General features: G+C 48.4%; 1 protein-coding gene across 3 annotated transcripts in view; it reads right to left on the bottom strand.

Moving 5' to 3' along the window:
• Nucleotides 1–21,468, bottom strand: part of LOC105481182 (insulin like growth factor binding protein 2) — a 55,310-nt gene that overhangs the window by 20,727 nt on the left and 13,115 nt on the right. The window contains exon 1 of one of the 3 annotated variants that reach the window (XM_011740559.3): nucleotides 8,085–8,622. The exons of 1 other annotated variant lie outside the window; for it this stretch is intronic. In XM_011740559.3, coding sequence (XP_011738861.1) covers nucleotides 8,085–8,529 — 445 coding nt within the window. In that variant the 5' untranslated portion in view covers nucleotides 8,530–8,622. Of the gene's footprint in view, nucleotides 1–1,605; nucleotides 1,628–8,084; nucleotides 8,623–21,468 lie in introns of those variants that run through there. One more of the 3 variants, XM_071073345.1, reaches the window with a different exon arrangement.

The following is a 21,468-nucleotide window of genomic DNA, read 5'->3' as shown; positions in this document are numbered from 1 at the left end:
ATTAGGTAGAACCCCAGTACTCAGAAGACACTCCCCCAACCCAGCGTTTCTATGGAGAATCCATCAGCGCCTTGCAAAATGAGATGCTGCTCCCCAACTCAGGAGTAAACTCTGGAGACAATGTAGCAAGAAAACATCACTTTTTTGGAAAGAGCTTCCAGTTTCCTTGCCAGGATCAAGTTCAGTGCATTCTGGCATCCCAGGTTCGGAGATGTGAAAGGTCCATTTTCCTGGTGCAGGAAATGGGTGGCATCGGGGGTCCTCACTGGCTTTGATGACTGCACAATTGCACACCCTTGAGCATGCCATATGTGCTAAATGTGCTTGGACCACTTGGATTTGCTAATACTTAACCCTATTATTCTGAAGTCTGGATCCTTGTAGACTTCCCCTGGAGGGCCATCTATACAGAGAGGACCTTCCCCCACCAGGAGATTTAGTTTCAGGGATTCTCCAGAGCTCTCTGGACACTGATAGCCAGAAGCCTAGGTCTTCTAGGTTGGCTGGCCAGGTGAAGGAGGAACTCAGCCCTGGGTTACCTGCTTATGAACAGCAAGGCCAGCATGAGAACCCACGTGTCCAAGCTCTGGGGCCACCTCTGTTCCCCATAGTCCCTCCAACCCCCATTCTAGACACTGCAGAGAGAAGCTCCCATACCAGAAACAGTCAGTCCTAGACCTTAGGACATGGGATCCAAAGAGCACTGCCCAACTAATCAATTAAAAATGCAAGCCTAGCCAGGTGCGGTGGCTCACGCCTGTAACCCCAGCACTTTGGGAGGCCGAGGCGGGCGGATCACATTTAAAACACAGTTTCATTGCCCTTTCCACAAGCGGCCTCGCTACAGCCCCGTGAAAGTAGGTTGGAGAGGTATGGATATTTCCATTCATAGGTGAAGAGATGGAAATCAAGTGACTCATCACCAAAATGCAAGAGCTTAGGTTTTATATGTAGTTTATAGCTTTACGCACATCTGCGTAGCTGACCCAATGAAGTATTATCAATTTCGGATTTACAAATAAGAAAACTGAGGCTTAGCAAGAAGAAATCTCTTACCTTGGGTGATTAGTACATGGTAGACCACCTGGAATTTGAACCTCCAGAAAGGAGGGGCGTGCCTGACCTTTCCAGTCTGGCTTTCATTTTAAAGGCTAGCTAACTGTCAAGGAGGAGACATCGCTTGCCAAGACTGTTAAGGCAGCTAACATGTACAAGAACCTACTATGTGTCAGGTACTTGCCATTATCACAGCCACCCTAACACGCACCCTGGAAAAGAGGTAAAATCATTGCTATTTTACCAACAGGGAACTGGCATTGGAGGAAGAGCCTTACTAACTACTGAAGTATTAAGAGACGGGTCTGCAATGGAACCCAGGTCAATATGACAGCAAAGGCCAGGCTGCCTGCGCCATCGTCTGCTACCCAGCAGCTCTTCTCTCAAGAGGCCCACCCTGTGACTTTTTTGTCCCTCTTGACTGACCTCTGTATGCTGGCTACTTACAACTGTGAGGTCCCCAAGCTCCAGGACTTGTGACTCTCCATGGAGTCAAGGGAATCTACATCATTGAAATCTGGCAGAAATTTACTGTACCCCATACATCACCTGCACATGGCAGCTGTCCAGGAACAAAACCGCTGGCCAATACGGTCAAAAGCTTTTCTCCGCCAACAGCCCAACTCCTTGTCCAGCCATGGAGGTAGGGGGGTGCAATGGGAAGGTACCCAGATTAGCCTCTCAGCACTTTGGTATCGCTGAGTCACCCAGTGTCCACACCTGTGAAAAGGAGGTAGAACGGCCTCCCTCGCAGGGAGGTGGAAGACAGGAGACAAAGTAGGCACAGAAGCCAGTTCATAATAGGGTGAGGACAAATGCGAGCACCACCAATCTCCTGGCAGCTGCCTGCCATCTCAGTGAAATGCTGGCCAGGGACAGGAGAAGCAGAGGGGTCTAGAATATCTGCCAACCAGGTCACCAACTTCCCTCATGAATTCAAGGCAGCATCTCCCTCTTCTATGCCTTGGTTTCAGCAGAAGCCGTGCTAGTGCTAACCCTTATAGGAGAGAATCCCCATTCCCTGGCCTATAGGAGTCCTTTCCCTCAAAGGCCAGTCAACCACCCTCCTCATTTAAGGATTCCAGTTTTTTCAAGCATTATAGTCTCCAGTCACCTACATAATATCCCTCTGATTGGAAGGATCTCTGAGGTTAAGACCACTATATTTTCCACACCATTTTTGAGCCCCGCCCACCTACCTAGCAAGCAGGTGTTGTAGCTGAGCTGGAGTGGGAAAGGCATGGAAGGGAGAAGTGTGGGAGAGGAAAGAATGGTCTGCAGGGACCAAGAGGACAGCATGGACAAGGCAGGAGAGGAAAGAGGGAGTCGGGAACATAGAGAGAAAGGCTGAGACAAAATGCACTCCCCAGATACAGAGTTCCTTAAAAAATTAAAATAGGCCAGGTGCAGTGGCTCACACCTATACTCACAGCACTTTGGGAGGCCAAGGTGGGAGGAAAACCTGAGGTCTGGAGTTCGAGACCAGCTTGGCCAACATGGTGAAACCCCATCTCTACTAAAAATACAAAAATTAGCTGGGCATGGTGGCAGGTGTCTATAATCCCAGCTACTTGGGAGGCTGAGGCAGGAGAATCGCTTGAACTCTCTGGAGGCAGAGGTTGCAGTAAGTCGAGATGGCGCCATTGCACTCCAGCCTGGGTGACAAAGCAAAACTCCATCTCAAAATAAATAAATAAAAAGAAAAATACAAATGAAAATAACAATTCCCAGATACACAGACTCTTTGCAACAACAACAACAACAACAAAAAAAAAAAAAAAAAAAAAAAAAAAAACTAAGCTTTTTTCTTTTGGGTACAGTGTTTTAGTACATGAGAAGGACCAACAACAAAAACAGACGTGGACATGGCCTCACAGCCCCTTTCTGTTCTGCTCCTCCTTCATTCCTTTCAGCAGCCCCCTGTACTGTCCTGCTAGGCATCATAGGTATTTACCTGTTCTCCATTCCCTTTGGTGCAGAATTTTCAGAACTTCCTCATATCAAAATCGAACAGTTGTGGCCAGGTGCGGTGGCTCATGCCTGTAATCCCAGCACTTTGGGAGGCCGAGGCAGGCAGATCACTTGAGGTTCAGGAGTTTGAGACCAACCTGGCCAACATGGTGAAACCCTGCCTCTACTAAAAATACAAAAATGTTAGCTGTGTGTGGTGATGCACACGTGAATTCCCAGCTACTCGGGAGGCTGAGGCAGGAGAATCGCTTGAACCTAGGAGGTGGAGGCTGCGGTGAGCCGAGATCGTGCCACTGCACTCCAGTCTGGGCAACAGAGCGAGACTCCATCTCAAAAAAAAAAAAAAAAAATTGAACAGTTGTACCTCCCATTTTCTATGGGAATGAACAGCCCAGCCGAGAACCAACTGGAAGCCACCTGATGACTGTAGAACAGTTCTCTCCAAGTCAGCTCTCAAAGGTCAGATAATGAGTGAATGGATATGCTCCTACTTTCGGGTAACCCATGGCTTTTGCTTTTTTTTTTTTTTTTTTTTTTTGAGACGGAGTTTCACTCTTGTTGCCCAGGCTGGAGTGGAGTGGTGCCATCTCAGCTCACCACAACCGCCATCTCCCGGGTTCAAGCGATTCTCCTACCTCAGAGTCCCGAGCAGCTGGGACTACAGGCACGTGCCACCATGCCCAGCTAATTGTTGCATTTTTATTAGAGACAGGGTTTCACCATATTGACCAAGCTGGTCTTGAACTCCTGACCTCAGGTGATCCGCCCACCTCAGCCTCCCTAAGTGCTGGAATTACAGGCGTGAGCCACCGCGCCTAGCCAACCTGTGGCATTTTTTTTTTTTTTTTTTTTTTTGAGACGGAGTTTTTTTGCTCTGTCGCCCAGGCTGGAGAACAGCAGTGCAATCCCAGCTCACTGCAACCTCCGCCTCCCAGGTTCAAGCAATTCTCCTGCCTCAGCCTCCCAAGCAGCTGGGACTACAGGCATGCTCCACCATGCCCAGGTAATTTTTCTATTTACTTGTAGTAGAGAAGGGGTTTCACTATACTGGCCAGGCTGGTCTCCAAACTCCTGACCTAGTGATCCACCTGCCTCGGCCTCCCAAAGTGCTGGGATTACAGGCGTGAGTCACCACGCCCGGCCCCATGGCATTTTTATAGAACTCATTTCCTGAAGGAATGATTTGCCTGAAAGTCTTAAAGCTCAGTACTGAAGTAGGCCAACAGTGAGTACTATCTAAGCCTCCCTCTTCCCTCTGCCTGACAGGAAACTCAATAGTCCACTTGGCCAAGAGCCATTGTGTAGACAGACCCTCAGGAATACAACAGATGGGTTTTTCTCTGCTTCCAGGCTCTACTACCTATTCTAACCCAGAGATTCCTGTGCCCCATTTTTCTCAGATTCCTTAACATTGTTACATAGAATTTTTCTGTTCTCAAACCTTCCTCAAATATCTTGTCTAAAGAAGTGGGTCATTATGACCACACAAAGGGACCTATCGCAGTAAATGTTTTGGGCGTATATGGAAGGCGAGTAGGGAAATTTCAAACAAAGACCCGGATTCCGCAGCTTCCTCAAACTGCAGTCCACCATGGGCAATGGCAGCCCCAGGCGTCAGAAAGCACGCCACTTGCCTCACTGGTCCAGAATCTGTCCGGCCACACCCTTCAGAGAGGCCCTGCCTCCAAGGCCAGGGTGCACACTGCCACACCCTGCTTGGTCTCCTAGACAGGCGCTTCCCCATCTCCTTCTTTCATGAACAGTGGTGACTGGTGACTCAGGCAGCACTGCTTAGCAGAACTAGCGCTGGGAGTCCTGTCCAGATGGGGGGAAGGGAGGTGGAAGGTAGTGGTGTTAACAATCAGTGACAGTAGATCCCACTCATTTCCCTAGTCTATTTTACGACTTTGAACTCAGTATGCAAATTTATGCAAGACGAGATGCAAAGCAGTACTCTGAGCCAGAAGTCCCGTTGCTTTTTCCCCCTTTTTTTTGAAGCTGCACTGAACCACTGTAAATCAGTGCTCGCCTCTTCCCCCCTTTATTCTTCCCAGGCAACTGCAGATGCAGAGCCTCCCCAGGCCCGCCCGCCCGCCTGCCTGCCTGCCTGCCTGTCTGCCCGCCCTGGGACTTTGAATGACTACACATTTCTATAGCACCTTTATATGTGCAGCGGGCCAGACGGCCACTCGGGCGGCCCCACCCCTCAGTATAATCCCCTGCATTGTACACCGTAGGGAAGGAGGCTGGGGAGATACTGAGGGAATCGGTCTAGACCAGCCTTAATTTTGAAAGGGCCTGGCCTGGCCCAACCCTGTTCCCTCCTCGACCCTGACATTTCTAGGCACTTCTGTCCTCTCCACCACCAAACACATACACATGCTTTTAGAGTCCCAACTTCAAGCAGATCTCAGGGTCTCCTTTCGGTTTTTCTTCTAGGCCTACCCACCCCTTCCCCCAAGTCTGACTTCTCAGTTTCTTTGAACCAACAAGCCCCAGCCCACCATCCCCGTGGGATACAGGCTCACCACCACCCACTCCTTCCACCCACTGATGTGCCCACCCCCACCCCTGCATCCTTGCCATCCCCAGGAAGCCAGCAGCAACACAGCCCCTGAGTCCCGGGAACAAAGACAAAAGAGCTAACAGCAAAGCCGGAACTGCTGAGGTTCGCTGCCTCGAAATAAGAGGGTATATTTAAAATTCTCAAAAGCAACCTGCTCAAAGAGGAATGCAGGCTGGAGGGGGGTGCTCATTCTTCGGAGGGGAGAGAAGAGGGGACGGGAGATGGAATGGGAGGCAGAGGATTCAGTGCTAAGATCTCCGTCTGGGCCAGGCCCCACCCAACTCGGACCCAGCACTCTCCATCCAGTGACCCCAAGTCTCTGCCCCAGCCTAAGACCCTCTCCCGCACAAAAGCCTCCAACCTTGACCCCTTTTCCTCCTGCACCCTGAGGCTCCTTCCCGAAGTGCTCCCCTCCCCCAGCCCGACTCTTTCTCAGGCACCCCTGACATTGGTCACTTCTTTTGAGTGCACCCACTCAGCTTCCAGCCCCGCCCCCCACCTTCCACCCCTGCTTAACATCCCCTCTTCCCAGGCTGGTGCACAAAAATGCGGAAGGCGTCTGGGCACTGGGGAGGAGAAGGCAGCTGGGGCAAGCTGGCGGAAGGGAGTCCCATAACCAGGCAGAAAATCCAGAGTGACATTCTTCCCATGAACTCACCCCATTGTCCCTGGCCTCCCCTGACAACTCCCCCCCACCCCCTTCAGGCTCCAGGGAAAAGTGAATGGGAGAAAATCTGCCGCATCTGTTCCTGGCTAAAGACCCTAACCGGCTTCAGGGATTTGGGAAGTAGAATTGGTTTTCAGGCTGAGTGAAACGAACGAAGAGTAGAAGGAAAAAAAAAAGTAAAACGTTAAAGAAGGAAAGGCATCACACACTTTATTAAAACCGTCAGCAGCCGAACCATCCTATGAACTTAGAGGCCTTTCAAAAAGTTCACCCTGCTGAGGAAGATGTTTAGTTTGTCAGAGTTCAGCTCAGAAACTGCACAGCACCTCCCCGGTGGACCACAAGGGGTGATGAGGAGGAACGCAGGACTAGGGGACAGGCACCCCGCAGTGAAAGGATTTCGTGGGGGCTTTTTCCTTTCATTGTTACTTTCTAAGAGAAGCAGGAGGGAAGGGTTAACTTGCAGGCAGGCTAGGGAAGGAAGCAAGCCGAGGAAGAAGAAAGGGACTGAGAGGCTCCACTCAGAGGAAGCCCTAACTTGCTCTGTACTCCAGATCAAAATGTGCTAAAGAAACAGAAGAAAGATTTCAACTCTGACCCCTAATTCCATTCTCAAGGAGAACAGGGGAAAAAACAATAGCAGACCAGGAGAAGGGAGGCGGGCTGGTGCATGGGGTGGGGGGCTTACGAAGACCTCAGAAGCTAAAAAGCAAGATTCTTGTTTTCACTTTTTCTTTTTAAGTTTGATAAACTTAGACTCACTTGCTTTTTCAGCAACAGCAGCAGGCAGCGGACACTTTTCACCACTGTCTCCAAGAGGAAAGAAAATAATTACAGCTTCCTCCCGACCACTGGGGCAGGAGGCTTTCGTAATTTAAAAAAAAAAAAAGTGACCTCCTTAGAGACTGGTTGTGTCCCTCAAATAACTTTTTGGGAGGGATGAGGGCCCCCGAACAAAGAATATCGGGTCCCCATTCTATCCTACAGGAAGGGGTCCCTCAATTTAGGATACGGGCGGGGGTGGGGGGTGGCAACGCATCTCTCTTGCCTTTCGATCTGGGGCCCAGATGCGAAACTGCACAGGCTGGCTGCCCCCGTCCCGGGAATGCAGCTGGCGATCCGGCTTAAGTTACATTGATTCAGCTGCTAGGAGACCCCTCGCCTACCAAATGCCTCCCTTTTATTTTTCCATTCAACGTGGTAGCAAGAGCCCTGCTCGTTCCCTAGGGAGAAACAGTAGTGTTCGTTTTCATTTTTCTCCTAAGCGACCCATCCTACAAAGTACCAAGTCCTTTCTTTCTAACTCACAACCCCAGTTGAAGGAAGGGTCCCTTGGGACGCCGGGGACGCCGGTGCCTCCTCCTAGCTTACCTCCTCTTCCAAGGTTCCTGGCGTCACTGGCACCCCGCAGCCTCGGCCTCCCAGCAGCGATCCCACCAGGACCCTTGGGTCCTCAAGTAGTGCCCCAAATAAGATTCGAGTTCCTACTCCCATGGATCTGACCACCGTCCCCCTTCTCAGCAAATCCCTCCTCCAGAATAGAAGTCTGGGTCCGTTCCACGCGGGTAAGACTATGGCAACAGGGATGCCTTTCCTCTCCCCATTCATCCCCACCAAATGAGTCGCCACGGCTCTTCCACTTGCTCTAACTCCAGTTCCCCTCCCTGGGCCTGACTTCCCGGTCCCGCTCGCAACAGTCCCCCTTGATCTGGTCCAAGGTCTCCGCTCTGCCGCCCTTAAAACAGTCCGTGAGGTCCAGCCGCCCGTCGGGCTTCCCCGCTGCCCTCCAAGTTTCTCCCAACTACTTGCTCCAGCCGGCGTTACCTGCAACCTGCTCCGGGCTGGCGCCATACTCGGCGTCCCGGCGCTTCTCACAAGTGCCCTCGCCCATAACCAGCGCCTGCAGGGGCAGCTCGGAGCCCGGGTGGGGATAGCAGCGCAGCCCCTGGCCGCAGCGCGGGGTGTAGACGCCGCACGCCTCGCCCTCCAGCCGGGCGCACACCGAGCAGCAGCCGCAGCCCGGCTCCCGGACTAGCTCGGCGCATGGCATGCGGGCTCCTCCGGCCACCGCGGCCACCGCGGCCGGCGGCGCGACCGGCGGGGGCCCGCAGGCGGCCAGGCGCTCGGGTGTGCAGGGAGGGCAGCGGAACAGCACCTCCGCGTGCGCCCCGCCGCCGCCGCCGCCACTCGCGCCCAGCAGAAGCAGCAGCAGCGGCAGCAGCGGCGGCGGCGGCAGCGGCAGCGCAGGGCAGCCCACTCTCGGCAGCATGCTGGCGGTCGGCAGTGCGGCGCGGCGAGCAAGCGGGCGGGCAGGTGGCACGGCCCTGCGAGCGCGGGAGCCGCCTCCTCCTTTTCTTCCTCCTCCCTCGCCGCCGCAGCCGGGTCCTAAAGGGCCGGCTTCTCCCCGCCCCCTGCCTTCTCCCCTCCCCCTTTTGGAGACCACTCCCTTCCCCCCGACACTCCCTCGCGCCGGCAAGTGCGTGCGCGCACGCCCGCTCGCCCACCCCAGCGTTGGCTGCGGGCTCTGGGGGTCGCCTACTCTTCCCGGGCAACGTCCCTCCACACTCTTCTGGCCCTGACTCTGACTCCTGGAGGAGAATACGGATAACTCGCGGGTTTGGATAGGACCGGCGTGGCGGTGGAGAAGAGCGCGTGCTTTTGTCTGCTCTCAGTTCAGTTCGCGAGGACTTCGTTTGCGCACTTCCCATGTAGCCGGCACTGGGCTAACCGCTGGTGAACACAAAGGACATACGGCACCGTTTTGACCTTCCAGTAGATTTCAGTCGGCTCACACCAACTCCTTCCATCCCTTGATATCACCCGCCACTGACACGTGGCTTGGAACAATGACTTCTTGTTGGGTGGTTCCTGCGGAGTTTCAGACCCGTCTAGACCAGACTAGACCCAAACAGCCCCAAATGGTCTTAGTGACTATTGCAGTTTTGCAAACCTGGGAGCTCGTGACTACAACCTATGAGAACCCTAAGTGCAATGCCCCGCAAAACCTGCCCCCTTCCTCTGCCCCAGACCCCCTTCCTTCTCCGCCTGCTGAAATAATCCCTTAGCACCCTGGGCCCCCACCTACAAATCTCGAGGCACTTGTTGCAGGACAGATCCCAGAACACCCATTTGCAGGGGTCTTGGAGAGGTCAATCAGCTCTCCAGGTGTGAGAGACCCGCTCTGGGGTAAGGCCATTTATGGCTGTCTTCAATAATGCAGATGGACAAGGATGACCTCCTTTCATTGTTCTGTTTGATTTACTGAGTCATCTACCCAAGCTGCCCCCAACCCCCATCATTCCAGGCTGGACTCAGCCATAATCATCAACCATCTCCTGGGTTGTGACCCTAACAAAGACCCCTGTCAGAGAGATTCCCTGGGTGAGAGATGGACCATTAAGCTGCCTCCACCGCAGGTTTAATCTCCCTATACCTCAGCGCCCCTCTTCCCCAACCAGACCCCTCCACTCTGGCTCTTTCTAACTTTAAGGCTCAGAGCCTGTTTGATTCAATTCAACAGCTAGTTAACCCAGTGGCCACCTGACTCTGAAGGTGACCTAGATGCCTCCAGGAAGGCAAGTTCCTAGTCTTAAGACACTAAGCTGGGAAGAGTTATGGGGAAAGACTTTGGTAAGATAATATAAATAAATAAATAAATAAATGTTTATCAGAGGCTTTGAATAAAAGAAATATTTTGGTAGAGAGGTGATGTGGTGGTTGAGGAAAGGGGAGTTTCTTGGGTGAGTGGGAACTGAAATTGAAGCTTGTAATTCTACCAGAGGAAATGGACCGTTAGCAAGGGCACAGGCAGAGGGAACACCTGAAGCAAAAACACAGAAATGGGGCCGGGCGCGGTGGCTCACACCTGTAATTCCAGCACTTTGGGAGGCGAGTGGATCACTTGAGATCAGGAGTTCAAGACTAGCTAGCCAACCGTGGCCAACATGGTGAAACCCCAACTCAACTAAAAATACAAAAATTAGCTGGGCATGGTGATGCACGCCTGTAGTCCCAGCAACCTGGGAGGCTGAGGCAGGAGAATCACTGAGAGCTGGAAGTTGCAGTGAGCCAGTATCGCACCACTGCACTCCAGCCTGGGCGACAGAGTGAGAATCAGTTTCAAAACACACGCACACGCACACGCACACAGAGAGAGAAATGGGAAAATGAGGCTGGGGATCAGAAAGTCAGTCCACTTCAGCCAGAGTGCAGGATGCTTGCAGAGAGCAGCAGGAAGGCAGGAAAATCCAGCTGACTGTATGGAGGTTTGGCTTAATATGCTAGGCAGTAAGGATACAGCATCCATGTTTGAGCAGAGGAAGACATGGACAGAGCTGGACTTCTGGAAATCATTAGCACTATGTAGAGTGCCGATCTGAAAAAAAAAACAAAGTAAAAAAGTAAAAAGCACTATGTACAGTACCAATCTGAAAAAAAATAAAAATGAAAAAGACACAGGAAAGATCGTGATCATTCCAGCTTCATTCTCCCTGGTGTCTCCTGCCTGCTTTGTAAGATGTTTCTGTTGGCCCCACCCACTGAGCTCCTGCAGAGTAGGGACAGGGTCTAGAACAGCACTGTCCAATAGAAATCAACTGCAAACCGCAAACTTGAGCACATGTGCAATTGTAAATTTCTAGTAGCCATATTAAAAATATAGTAAAAAGAAATAGGTGATATTTATTTTAATAATATTCTTAATTTGGCGGTATATCCAAAATACTATCATTTCAGTGTGTAATCAACACTAAAATTAATGAGAGTTAACATTCCTTTTCTTATACTCAATCCTCAAGTTCCAATGTGTATGCTATACAGCACATTTCTGTTTGAAATAGCCAAAGTTCAAATGATTGATAGCCGTGTGTGGCCAGGTAGCTAGCAAATTGGACAGCCCACAGTTCTAAATACTGCCTGGCACCAGATAGGCACTCAATAAATATTTGTTGAGTGAATGAAAAGTACAATCTCTCAAAATATTCCTGGCAGGGCCCCTCATTCTCTTTCTGTCTTAATTGCAATGCCCAGGAGCTGGGGATGAAAGGCTGTGATGAGTCTATTAAGAGGCTAAGAGTGGCTGGCATTCATTCATTCATTCATTCATTCATTCATTCATTCATTCACATGCAGCTGCTCACTTACCTTTTGAGATTCATTCTCTTTCCACCTCCTTTAAAGTTCTTGATCTTTTAGCCAAGAGCAGTGGAGATGAGCAGGCAAAGTGATGCTGACTTGACAAATGCAAAGTACTCAATGAGATTTCACTTTCTAATGAGCCTGAAGGCCACACCCAATTCTTTTCTCCTAGTTCCCAGATTAATGGCCAATTTTACCCTTCCCCACCCTAAATACACACAAACACATAACAAAATAATCCCATCTTTTTAAGGCTTTTCCTAACCTCTCCTGAGCCAGGCCAGCTGCTACGGAGGCTTGAATCACAGAGCATCCTCAATCCATTGAAGCCTAAAGAAGTAGCGGGACTCAGCCCAGGACCCAGAGCTGGTTACTGGCTGGCCTACAACTTAACCATTTTGCTTATTACTGTAGGCCCAGGGCTAGAACAGTGCCTGCACAGAGATGCTCAAAGAATATTTGTTGAGTGAATCCAGGTTCTCTGCTCCGTGTCTCTTGCTTTGCCCATCCCATTGGTCCTGGAGCATTCTTCACTTTAAATTTCTCATGAGTCCTCTGCAAAGTTATGTCCTTAGGCTTCAGAGCCTGTCTGTGCCCAGCAGTAAGGACAGACTGGCTGAGAGATGGGGACAGGCTAAGACTGGTTTTCTCCCTTCCCCTTAATCCCTGCCTTTTTCCATCTCAACCATGTTTTATAAACCCCACCCTTACATGGTTTACTGTAACTAGGTACCATCTGTACTATTATTTACATAATTTTTTTAAAGTAAGGCAATTCACTTTTTTTTTTTTTTTTTTTTTTTTTTTTTTTGCTTACGATCGTTTTTAAAAGAAACTTTGTATCACTACCATAAATGGAAATGCAGTATTGATGGTCATCTATAGATGGTAACCATAAAAATAAACACAATGAAAACAAAACAATGTTATTTGATTTGAGCTGGATACTGTTGCCTGCTGAAACTTCTGAGGCTGGTAAACTCTCCCCAAGTTAAGAAAGATGAGACAATCTAAAAGAAGCATTCAAGTTAAGTCGACCCAAGCTGAGATTTTGTCCAAGTCATCAGGAGAGGAATGTTTTTTAAAAATGTTTTGAAATACACATGCAAAAAAAGTAGATAAACTAGATAAATATCCACAAATTGACGGCACCATATAACCAGCTCCCAGATCAAAAAGAACATTGGCCAGGCACAGTGGCTCACGCCTGTAATCTCAACATTTTGGGTGGCTGATGCAGGCAGATCACTTGAGCCCAGGAGTTCAAGACCAGCCTAGGCAACATGGTGAAACCCTGTCTCTACAAAAAAATAAAAATAAAAATAAATAAGCTGGGCTTGGTGGTGCATGCCTGTAGTTGCAGCTACTTAGGAGGCTGAGGTGGGAAAGTCATTTGAGCCCAGGAGGTCAAGGCTGCAGTGAGCTGTAATTATGCCACTGCACTCCAGCCTGGATGACAGAGTGAGATGCTGTCTAAATAAATTAATAATAAAGAAAAGAACATTAACAGCATGTAGAAACCCTTTCATGCCCCTGCTGGTTATTATCCCTATGCCCTGCAAGGATAAACATTGTCCTGACTTCTACTGGTGTGGATGAGTTTTCACATAAATGAAAACTTACAATAAGCAGGGTTTTTTGTTTTGTTTTGTTTTGTTTTGTTTTTTGAGACAGAGTCTCGCTCTGTTGCTCAGGCTGGAGTGCAATGGTGCGATCTCAGCTCATTGTAACCTCCACCTCCCAGGCTCAAGCACTTCTCCTGCCTCAGCCTCCAGAGTAGCTAGGATTACAAGTGTCCGCCACCATGGCCGGCTAATTGTTGTATTTTTCATGTGAACCAAAAAAGAGTGCAAACAGACAAAGCAATCCTAAAGCAAAAAGAATAGAGTCAGAAGCATCACATTACCTGACTTCAAACTATACTATAAGGCTACAGGAGCCAAAACAGCATGACACTAATACAAAAACAGACACATAGACCAATGGAACAGAATAGAAAACCCAGATATAATGTTACAAAGTTGAGAAAAATAAGCAGTGGGAAAAGTACCTATTCAATAAATAGTGCTGGGATAGCTAGCTAGCCATATGCAGAAGAATGAAACTGGACCCTTACCTCTCACCACATACAAAATTGAACTCAAGATGGATTAAATATTTAAGTGTAAGACCTCGAACTATAACAATTCTAGAAGAAAGCCTAGGAAACACCATTCTGGACGTCAGCCTTGGGAAAGAATTTATGACTCCTCAAAAGCAACAGCAACAAAAACAAAAATTGACAAGTGGGACCTAATTAAATTGAAAAGCTTGTGCAAAGCAAAATAAGCTATCAGCAGAGTAAACAGACAACCTACAGAATGGGAGAAAATATTTCCAAACTATGCATCTGATAAAGGTTTAATGTCCAGAAACAATTCAACAAGCAAAAAAGCAAATAACCCCATTAAAAAGTGGGCAAAGAACATGATCAGCCACTTCTCAAAAGAAGACATACAAGTGGCCAATAAACATATGAAAACATGCTTAACAACACTAATCATCAGAGAAATGCAAATCAAAACCACAATGAGATACCATTTCACACCAGTCAGAATAGCTATTATTAAAAAGTCAACAAAACAACAGATGTTGGCAAGGCTGCGGAGGAAAGGGAACACTTATACACTGTTGGTGGGAATGTAAATTAGGTCAGCTACTGTAGAAAGCAGTTTGGAGATTTCTCAAGGTACTCAGAACTACCATTTGATCCAGCAATCACATTACTGGGTATATAGCTAAAAGAAAATAAATTATCTTACCAAAAAGACACATGTACTCATATGTTCACTGCAGCACTATTCACCATAGCAAAGACATGGAGTCAACCTAGGTGCCCATCAGTGGTGGACTGAATAAAGAAAATGTGGTATATATGCACCATGGAATACTACGCAGCCATTAAAAAAAAAAAAAGGATGAAATCATGTCCTTTGCAGCAACATGGATGCAGCTGGAAGCCATTATCCCAAGCGAATTAACACAGGAACAGAAAATACCACATGTTCTCACTTACAAGTGGGAGTTAAACACTGGGTACTCATAGACATAAAGATGGCAACAACAGACAATGGGGGCTACTAGATGGAGAGGGACAGAGGGGGAAAGGGTTGAAAAACTAACTGTTGGCTACTAGGCTCACTACCTGGGTGTTGGAATCATTCATACCTCAAACCTGAGCATCACGCCACAACACATATAATAAACCTGCACATGCACACCCTGAATCTAAAATAAAAGTTGAAATTGTATTTTAAAAATTCCTCCTATTTTATCATACATATATAAACCCCATTGTGAATAGCCCACTGTGAATAAAGAAGGTGTTCAAACAGAACTGGTAAATTGAGAAAAGATGGAAAGTGCTCACGTCTGTAATCCCAGCACTTTAGGAGGCCGAGGCAGGTGGATCCCAAGGTCAGGAGATCGAGACCATCCTGGCTAACTCAGTGAAACCCCGTCTCTACTAAAAATACAAAAAATTAGCCAGGCGTGGTGGCGGGCGCCTGTAGTCCCAGATACTCGGGAGGCTGAGGCAGGAAAATGGCGTGAACCCGGGAGGTGGAGCTTGCAGTGAGCCGAGATTGCGCCACTACACTTCAGCCTGGGGAACAGAGTGAGACTCCGTCTCAAAAAAAAAAAAAAGATGGAAAGTGCCAATTGTTGGCAAGGATAGGAAGCAAGTGGAACCCCAGGTACTGCTGATAGGAGTATACGTTCATACATTTACTTGGCAAAACTTTTTGGCTCTGTCTACTAAAGCTGATCACATGTGTACCCTATGACCCAGAAATTCCATGTCTAGGTACGATTACAGGTGTGAGCCACCACGCCCAGCCATCATACTTGTTTTTAAAGATGGGGTTATATGTTATTATATGTTACTCTGGCTGGAGTGCAGTGGTTATTCACAGGCACAGTCATAGCGCTTTGTAGCCTCAACCGCCTGGGCTCAAATGATCCCCCTGCCTCAGCCTCCCAAGTACCTAGGATTACAGGCACATGCCACCATGAATGGCTTATATCCTTTTGTTCATGGGGGAGTTCTGAGTTTGAGTTTTAGTTGTTGTTTCAAGAGGAAGGGAAGAAGCACAAAAGGATAAGAGCATTGCTTGAGCAGAGGAAATGTCCTCTAGTTTTTATACATTCCCCAGGGATTTGCCAAAGACCAGCATAGCCTCCTCCTTGGTGAACCCTGAAACAAAATGAACAGGGACGAGGACCTCTGGCTTTTCTGACCCAGATCCTTGGAAAGAAACTCCCTAATGGAAATCTGGGGAACATCATTACGGAAAAGATGAAGAATGGAAAATGTGCTTTGTGATGATTTTCTGAACAACCATCAAGGGGCAGGTCAACCACTCAATCGATCACTGTCATCATCTTTGTCTTCAGAAAATCTTAACCAAGTGCCTCCTCCCAGATGATAGGTTAGGCTTTGTGTAGCCCTGCCATCTAGAAGTTGCTGATCAGGTTGGATGACTCCACAGTGACCAAATGGAAAGGACACAAAAGAAAAGAAACAGAATAGAATGTAGGCCCTGGAGGCAGGTAGGAGTTAAGCAGAAAAAGGGCCTTGGGACCAAGCTGCCTAGATTCATGTCCACCTCCTCTGCTTACTGGCTATGTAATTTGGGGCCAGTTATTTAACCTCTCTCAGCCCCAGTTTCCTCATCTGTAATAAGGGGTGATAATAGTACCTGTTTCAGAGACTTGTTGCAAAGAGTGAATTAGGCTGGGCACTGTGGTTCATGCCCGTAATCCCAGCAGTTTGGGAGGTTGAGGTAGGTAGATCACTTGAGGTCATGAGTTCAAGACTGGCCTGACCAACATGGTAAGACCCCATCTCTACTAAAAATACAAAATTAGCCAGGCGTGGTGGTGCAAGCCTGTAATCCCAGCTACTGAGGAGGCTGAGGCAGGAGAATCACTTGAACCCTGGAGGCAGAGGTTGCAGTGAGCCAAGATCGTGCCACTACACTCCAGCCTGGGAAATAAGAGCAAAACTCTGTCTCGAAACAACAACAACAACAAAAAAAAAAAAAAACAGAGTAAATTAGGCTTGGCACAGTGGCTCATGCCAATAATCTCAACAATACTGGAGGTCAAGGCAGAACTGCTTGAGGCCAGGAGTTCAAGATCAACCTGGGCAACACAGCGAGACCCCATCTCTACAAAAAATTAAAATTAAAAAATTGTCCAGGGATTGTGGAGGGTGCCTGTAGTCCTAGCCACCCGGGAGGCTGAGGTAGGAGGATGCTTGAGCCCGGGGATTCAAGGTTACAGTGAGCTAGGATTGCAGCATTGCACTCCATCTTGGGTAAGAGAATGAGACCCTGTCTCTAATTTTATTTTATTTTATTTATTTATTTATTTTTATTTTATTTATTTATTTATTTTTTTTTTTGAGATGGAGTCTCGCTCTGTCGCCCAGGCTGGAGTGCAGTGGCACGATCTCGGCTCACTGCAACCTCTGCCTCCTGCGTTCACGCCATTCTCCTGCCTCAGCCTCCCGAGTAGCTGGGACTATAGGCGCTCACCACTATGCCCAGCCAATTTTTTGTATTCTTTAGTAGATACGGGGTTTCACTGTGTTAGCCAGGATAGTCTCAATCTCCTGACTTTGTAATCCACCCGCCTTGGCCTCCTAAAGTGCTGGGATTACAGGAGTGAGCCACTACGCCCGGCCTCTAATTTTAAAAAATAACAAAAATGTTAAATAAGAGTAAATAAAACAAGGTGAAATCCTTAACCCACTGCCTGGTATACAACCCTCAGCCAGAGATAGTCCTGCCATTATGATTGCGTTAGGCAAATGAGAGGCGCCCATGTCTTTTGGCATGTTGCAGGAGTAGGGTATGATGTTTAGAGTTCCTTAGGGTGAGGTCAGGAAAGCACTACGTCCCTCCCTCTGTAAAGATGGGAAGATGTTTGCAGAGGAAGGAGAAATTCAAAGGGACTACTTGGTTGGAAGGGATTGGAGTTGTTCCCCAAAGTGTAATGAGGAAAGAGAGGGAGAACTGGATGCATATTGCTTCCAGCAAGTGTGCTCAAGAGTAACAGAAAAGTAACAGAAAAGAAATAGAAGAAACCAGAGCACAGGGGTCCTCAGAAGCCTGGAAGAAAGCATGGAAACCAGCCACAGGGTTTGGAATCTTATCCGCACTCTTAAGTCAAAGGCCTGGCTGGTCTGCATGGCCTGGGTAACAGGCAGGGAAGTGCAGTGACAACAGGAAGAAAGGAACAAAACTAGCAGCGCTAAGTCCATGCAGACACCTTTACAGGTGCTATTTCATTTAATTCTTACAAGTGTCAAATGATGCTTAGACAATGTAAGTGACCTGCCCATGGTCATGTAACTAGTATGTCAAAACCTTACCTTTCCACTACTTCCAAGGGAACCAAGAAATGACAACTCTAACTCAGGACCTACTGCCAACCTCAGGGTGTGTGGCCTTGGGCATGCTGTGGCACTCTACTCAATTTCTCTGAGTTTACTCAAGTTCTTCTGAAGGATGAGGGCATTGGACTGCATGTTCTTGGGCACTGGATGAAGGAAATGATGATTCACAGAGGCAGTTTGGTGTGATTAAGAGCAAGGATTTTGAAGCCGCATGACCTAGCTCAAGTCTTGGTTCACACTACTGCAGTGGAGCCTGCTGATGTTCACCTTTATCCCATTCTCTTTTCCTTCCTTCACACACAGAAGCTTAGCTCGCAGTCACAAGTGACTAGCTGTGGGCAGTGAGCTGTGAGTGAGATGAAGCGACGTGTTAGTCCTAGTCTGAGGCAACGGAACAAAACCTACATGACTCCTCAGTTTCTGTCTTCTTCATGTTTTAAATGGTGAGGCTGCAATATGGCAGGGTCTCCACCAGCCTGGATCCTGAGTGACTGTATGGATTAGAGATTAGAGCCTCCTGCCTTGAATAGCTAATGAGTGTGAATTAAACCTCTGTTGTTTTAAGCCATTAAGATTTGAGAAGGTTGTTATTGTAGTATAGGCTAGTCTATCCTGACTAATGCAACCATTTACTAGCTGAGTAAACTCGGGTAAGTTTCTTTTTTTTTTTTTTGAGATGGAGTCCTGCTCTGTCACCCAGGCTGGAGGTGTGATCTCGGCTCACTGCAACCTTCACCGCCTGGGTTCAAGTGATTCTCCTGCCTCAGCCTCCCGAGTAGCTGGGACTACAAGCGTGTGCCACCACGCCTGACTGATTTTTGTGTTTCTAGTAGAGATGGGGTTTCACCATGTTGGCCAGGCTGGTCTTGAACTCCTGACCTAAGGTGATCTGCCCACCTTGGCCTCCCAAAGTGCTGGGATTACAGGCGTGAGCCACCCCCCCGGCCCATCCGGCCAAGGTTCTTAACCTCTCTGTGTATCAGTTTCCTCATCTATAAAATGGAGACACTGATAATCCCTACCTCATAGGGTTGTTGTGAGCATATAAATAACAATATTTTAAGCACTTAAGACTTAAAAACAACGTCTAAAATATTTAAGTACTATGTAAGTATTATTTATCACATTTATCTTGTAGGATGTTTTTCCAGTAGCAATAGAAATTGTCAGTTTCAATTAATATTCAAACATGCAACAATAGATCTGAGTTTGCATCCTGATGTTGCCACTTGCTTGTTGGAGGAGTTCAAGCCAGTCATCTGACTTTTCCGAGCCTCTGTTTCCTAATCTTTAATGCGAACAATAATGTCTACCTCAAAGGGTAGTTGTGAAGATACTGTGAGCTCAGCACCTGGCATGTTGTAGGCTCAAAAAAAAAATCCCTTCTTGATTTATATTTTGTAGGTAGGGAGTTTGTGATGATTCTCCTTAAAAAGGAGATACCAAGGCACAGAAGGGAAAACTCCAAATATTCTACTACTAGAAGAAGCTTTCCAGACCAAAGCAATGGAACCCCACCTGGGACTAACCAGATGGCCAGCCTCATCCCCTATTCCGCTCACAGCTCACACTGCCATTGCCTTGTTCTCATGACCTTTCCCGTATAACAAACCATCCCAAAGTTCAAGTCTTGAAACAGTCATTTATCTTACTTCTTGTGGTTCTGTGGGTTGACTGGATTCAGCTGGGCTGTTCTCATGTGGGCTCTTTCATGTGGTTATAGCAGACGGTGTCTGGGACTGGAGTCATCATCTGAAAGCCCAGCTCAGCTGACACCCAAGAGGGCTGCGCACTCCCCTGGGGGCAGTGGGTGCGGGCTACTGGCTGCGAGCTGAGCTGGCTGGTTAACTACGGCACCTGCATCTGACTTCTCCTGTGGCTCAGGTGGCTCAGAGCATGGTGGCTGGGTCTGGGTTTTGAGAGGGAGTATCCCAAGAGTGAGTGCTCCAAGAGACCAAATGGAAGTTGCAAGTCTTTTTTTTTTTTTTTTTTTTGAGATGGAGTCTCACCCATGCTGGAGTGCAGTGGCACAATCTCAGCTCACTGCAACCTCTGCCTCCCAGATTCAAGCGATTCTCCTGCCTCAGCCTCCCGAGTAGCTGGGATTACAGGTGTGTGCCATCATGCCCAGCTAATTTTTGTATTTTTAGTAGAGATAGGGTTTCACCACATTGACCAGGCTGGCCTTGAACACCTGACCTCAGGTGATCCACCCTCCTCGGTCTCCCAAGTTGCTGGGATTACAGGCGTGAGCCACCATGCTTGGCCCCAGAAGTTGCAAGTCTTTTTGGCGTTGAGAAGTCCCACAGCATCACTTCCCCTACATCCTACTAGACACACAGAAGGTCAGCCCATGTTCAAGGAGGTGGAGAAATAACGAGTGGGACAGAGATATTGTGGAGGCCATCTTTGGACAGCATAATTGGCACAGCATCCACACTTCCTCACTGACGGGACATCTGCATAGAAGCCAGGCCTTGTTCCAAGGAGTTGAGGGGCAGCTCCACTCACCCTTGTCTCCTCTGACTGCTGGTCATTCCCTGGGAAGCAAGGGCCAACTGCTGCTCTCCAGAGGCAGGCCAATTTGGATAAATGAGTCAACCCTCTACCAGGCCAGGAGTCCTGCACAGCTTCTGGGGCTCACAGTTTTACAAAGAGCACTATAGACAGAGCTCCAAGCCTTGGGTAGAGGCGCTTCCCATTAAACACATTACAAACAAATAGAAGTTTTTTCCCTCCCCTTTTGGAAGGTTGCATTGGGGTCAAAGAGTTGTGGAAATCCTTGATGGCTCAGGACGGGGGCCTTTTGCATCTGACAGAAAGGGGTGTTGAGCAAAGCATCCCTCAGCCAGAATTTTCTAGATGAGAAGTTGGCAAACTTTTGCTGTAAAGGGCACCATGGTAAATATTTTAAGCTTTGCAGGCTTCATGGGGTCGCAAGGACTCAGCTCTGCCATTATATCCCAAAAGCAGCCAAGGGCAATATTTAAACAAATGAGCAGGCTGTGTTCCAATAAAATTTTATTTACAAGAACAGATGGCGGCCAGAATTAGCTTACAGGCTGTAGCTGGTCCACCCCTGCTCAAGGGCTTCCTCAGTTTTAGAGAGCAGATTTTCAAAGGCTTCCATGCCCGAGAGATAACATAGGGCCTGAAGGATCACTTCCCAGCCTGTATCCAACCGACCCCCATTAAAGCAGCCCTCCGCGTAACCCCAAGAAAGCCCTAGAATGCCTGTGAGAAAGGCCAGCTCCACAAATGTCAAGTTTTTTATGAGGGTCCCCACACCCTCCCAGGATCCCAGGGTGAGGTGTTCCCAGTCCCCAGCGTCCCCAGAGGAGAATCTCAACCCAGCCCCGGCCAGGCCCTGGCAGGCCCTCTCTGTTCAGTCAGGACAAGATTCAGATGTGCACCCTGAGACTTCTTGGAGAAAGGAAGAGAGACAGGCGGCAGAAGGAAGCAAAGCAGATGCCGCGAGAACGGGCCTGGGAAAGGCTTCAGGCAGAGTGCAGCATCTGTGGACAATGTGAGCGGCACTGCGGCCTCCACTGGACGGCCCGCCCCCTGCTTCCTGCTGCAGCTTTTCTTTCGAGGAACAAGACTACATCTGTTTGGCGATATTCTATCTGG

The sequence above is a fragment of the Macaca nemestrina genome, chromosome 11 (genome assembly GCF_043159975.1).
Source record: "Macaca nemestrina isolate mMacNem1 chromosome 11, mMacNem.hap1, whole genome shotgun sequence".
NCBI lineage: Eukaryota > Metazoa > Chordata > Mammalia > Primates > Cercopithecidae > Macaca > Macaca nemestrina.
The sequence above is the reverse complement of the archived record's forward strand: the minus strand, read 5'-3'. Positions and strand labels throughout refer to the sequence as shown.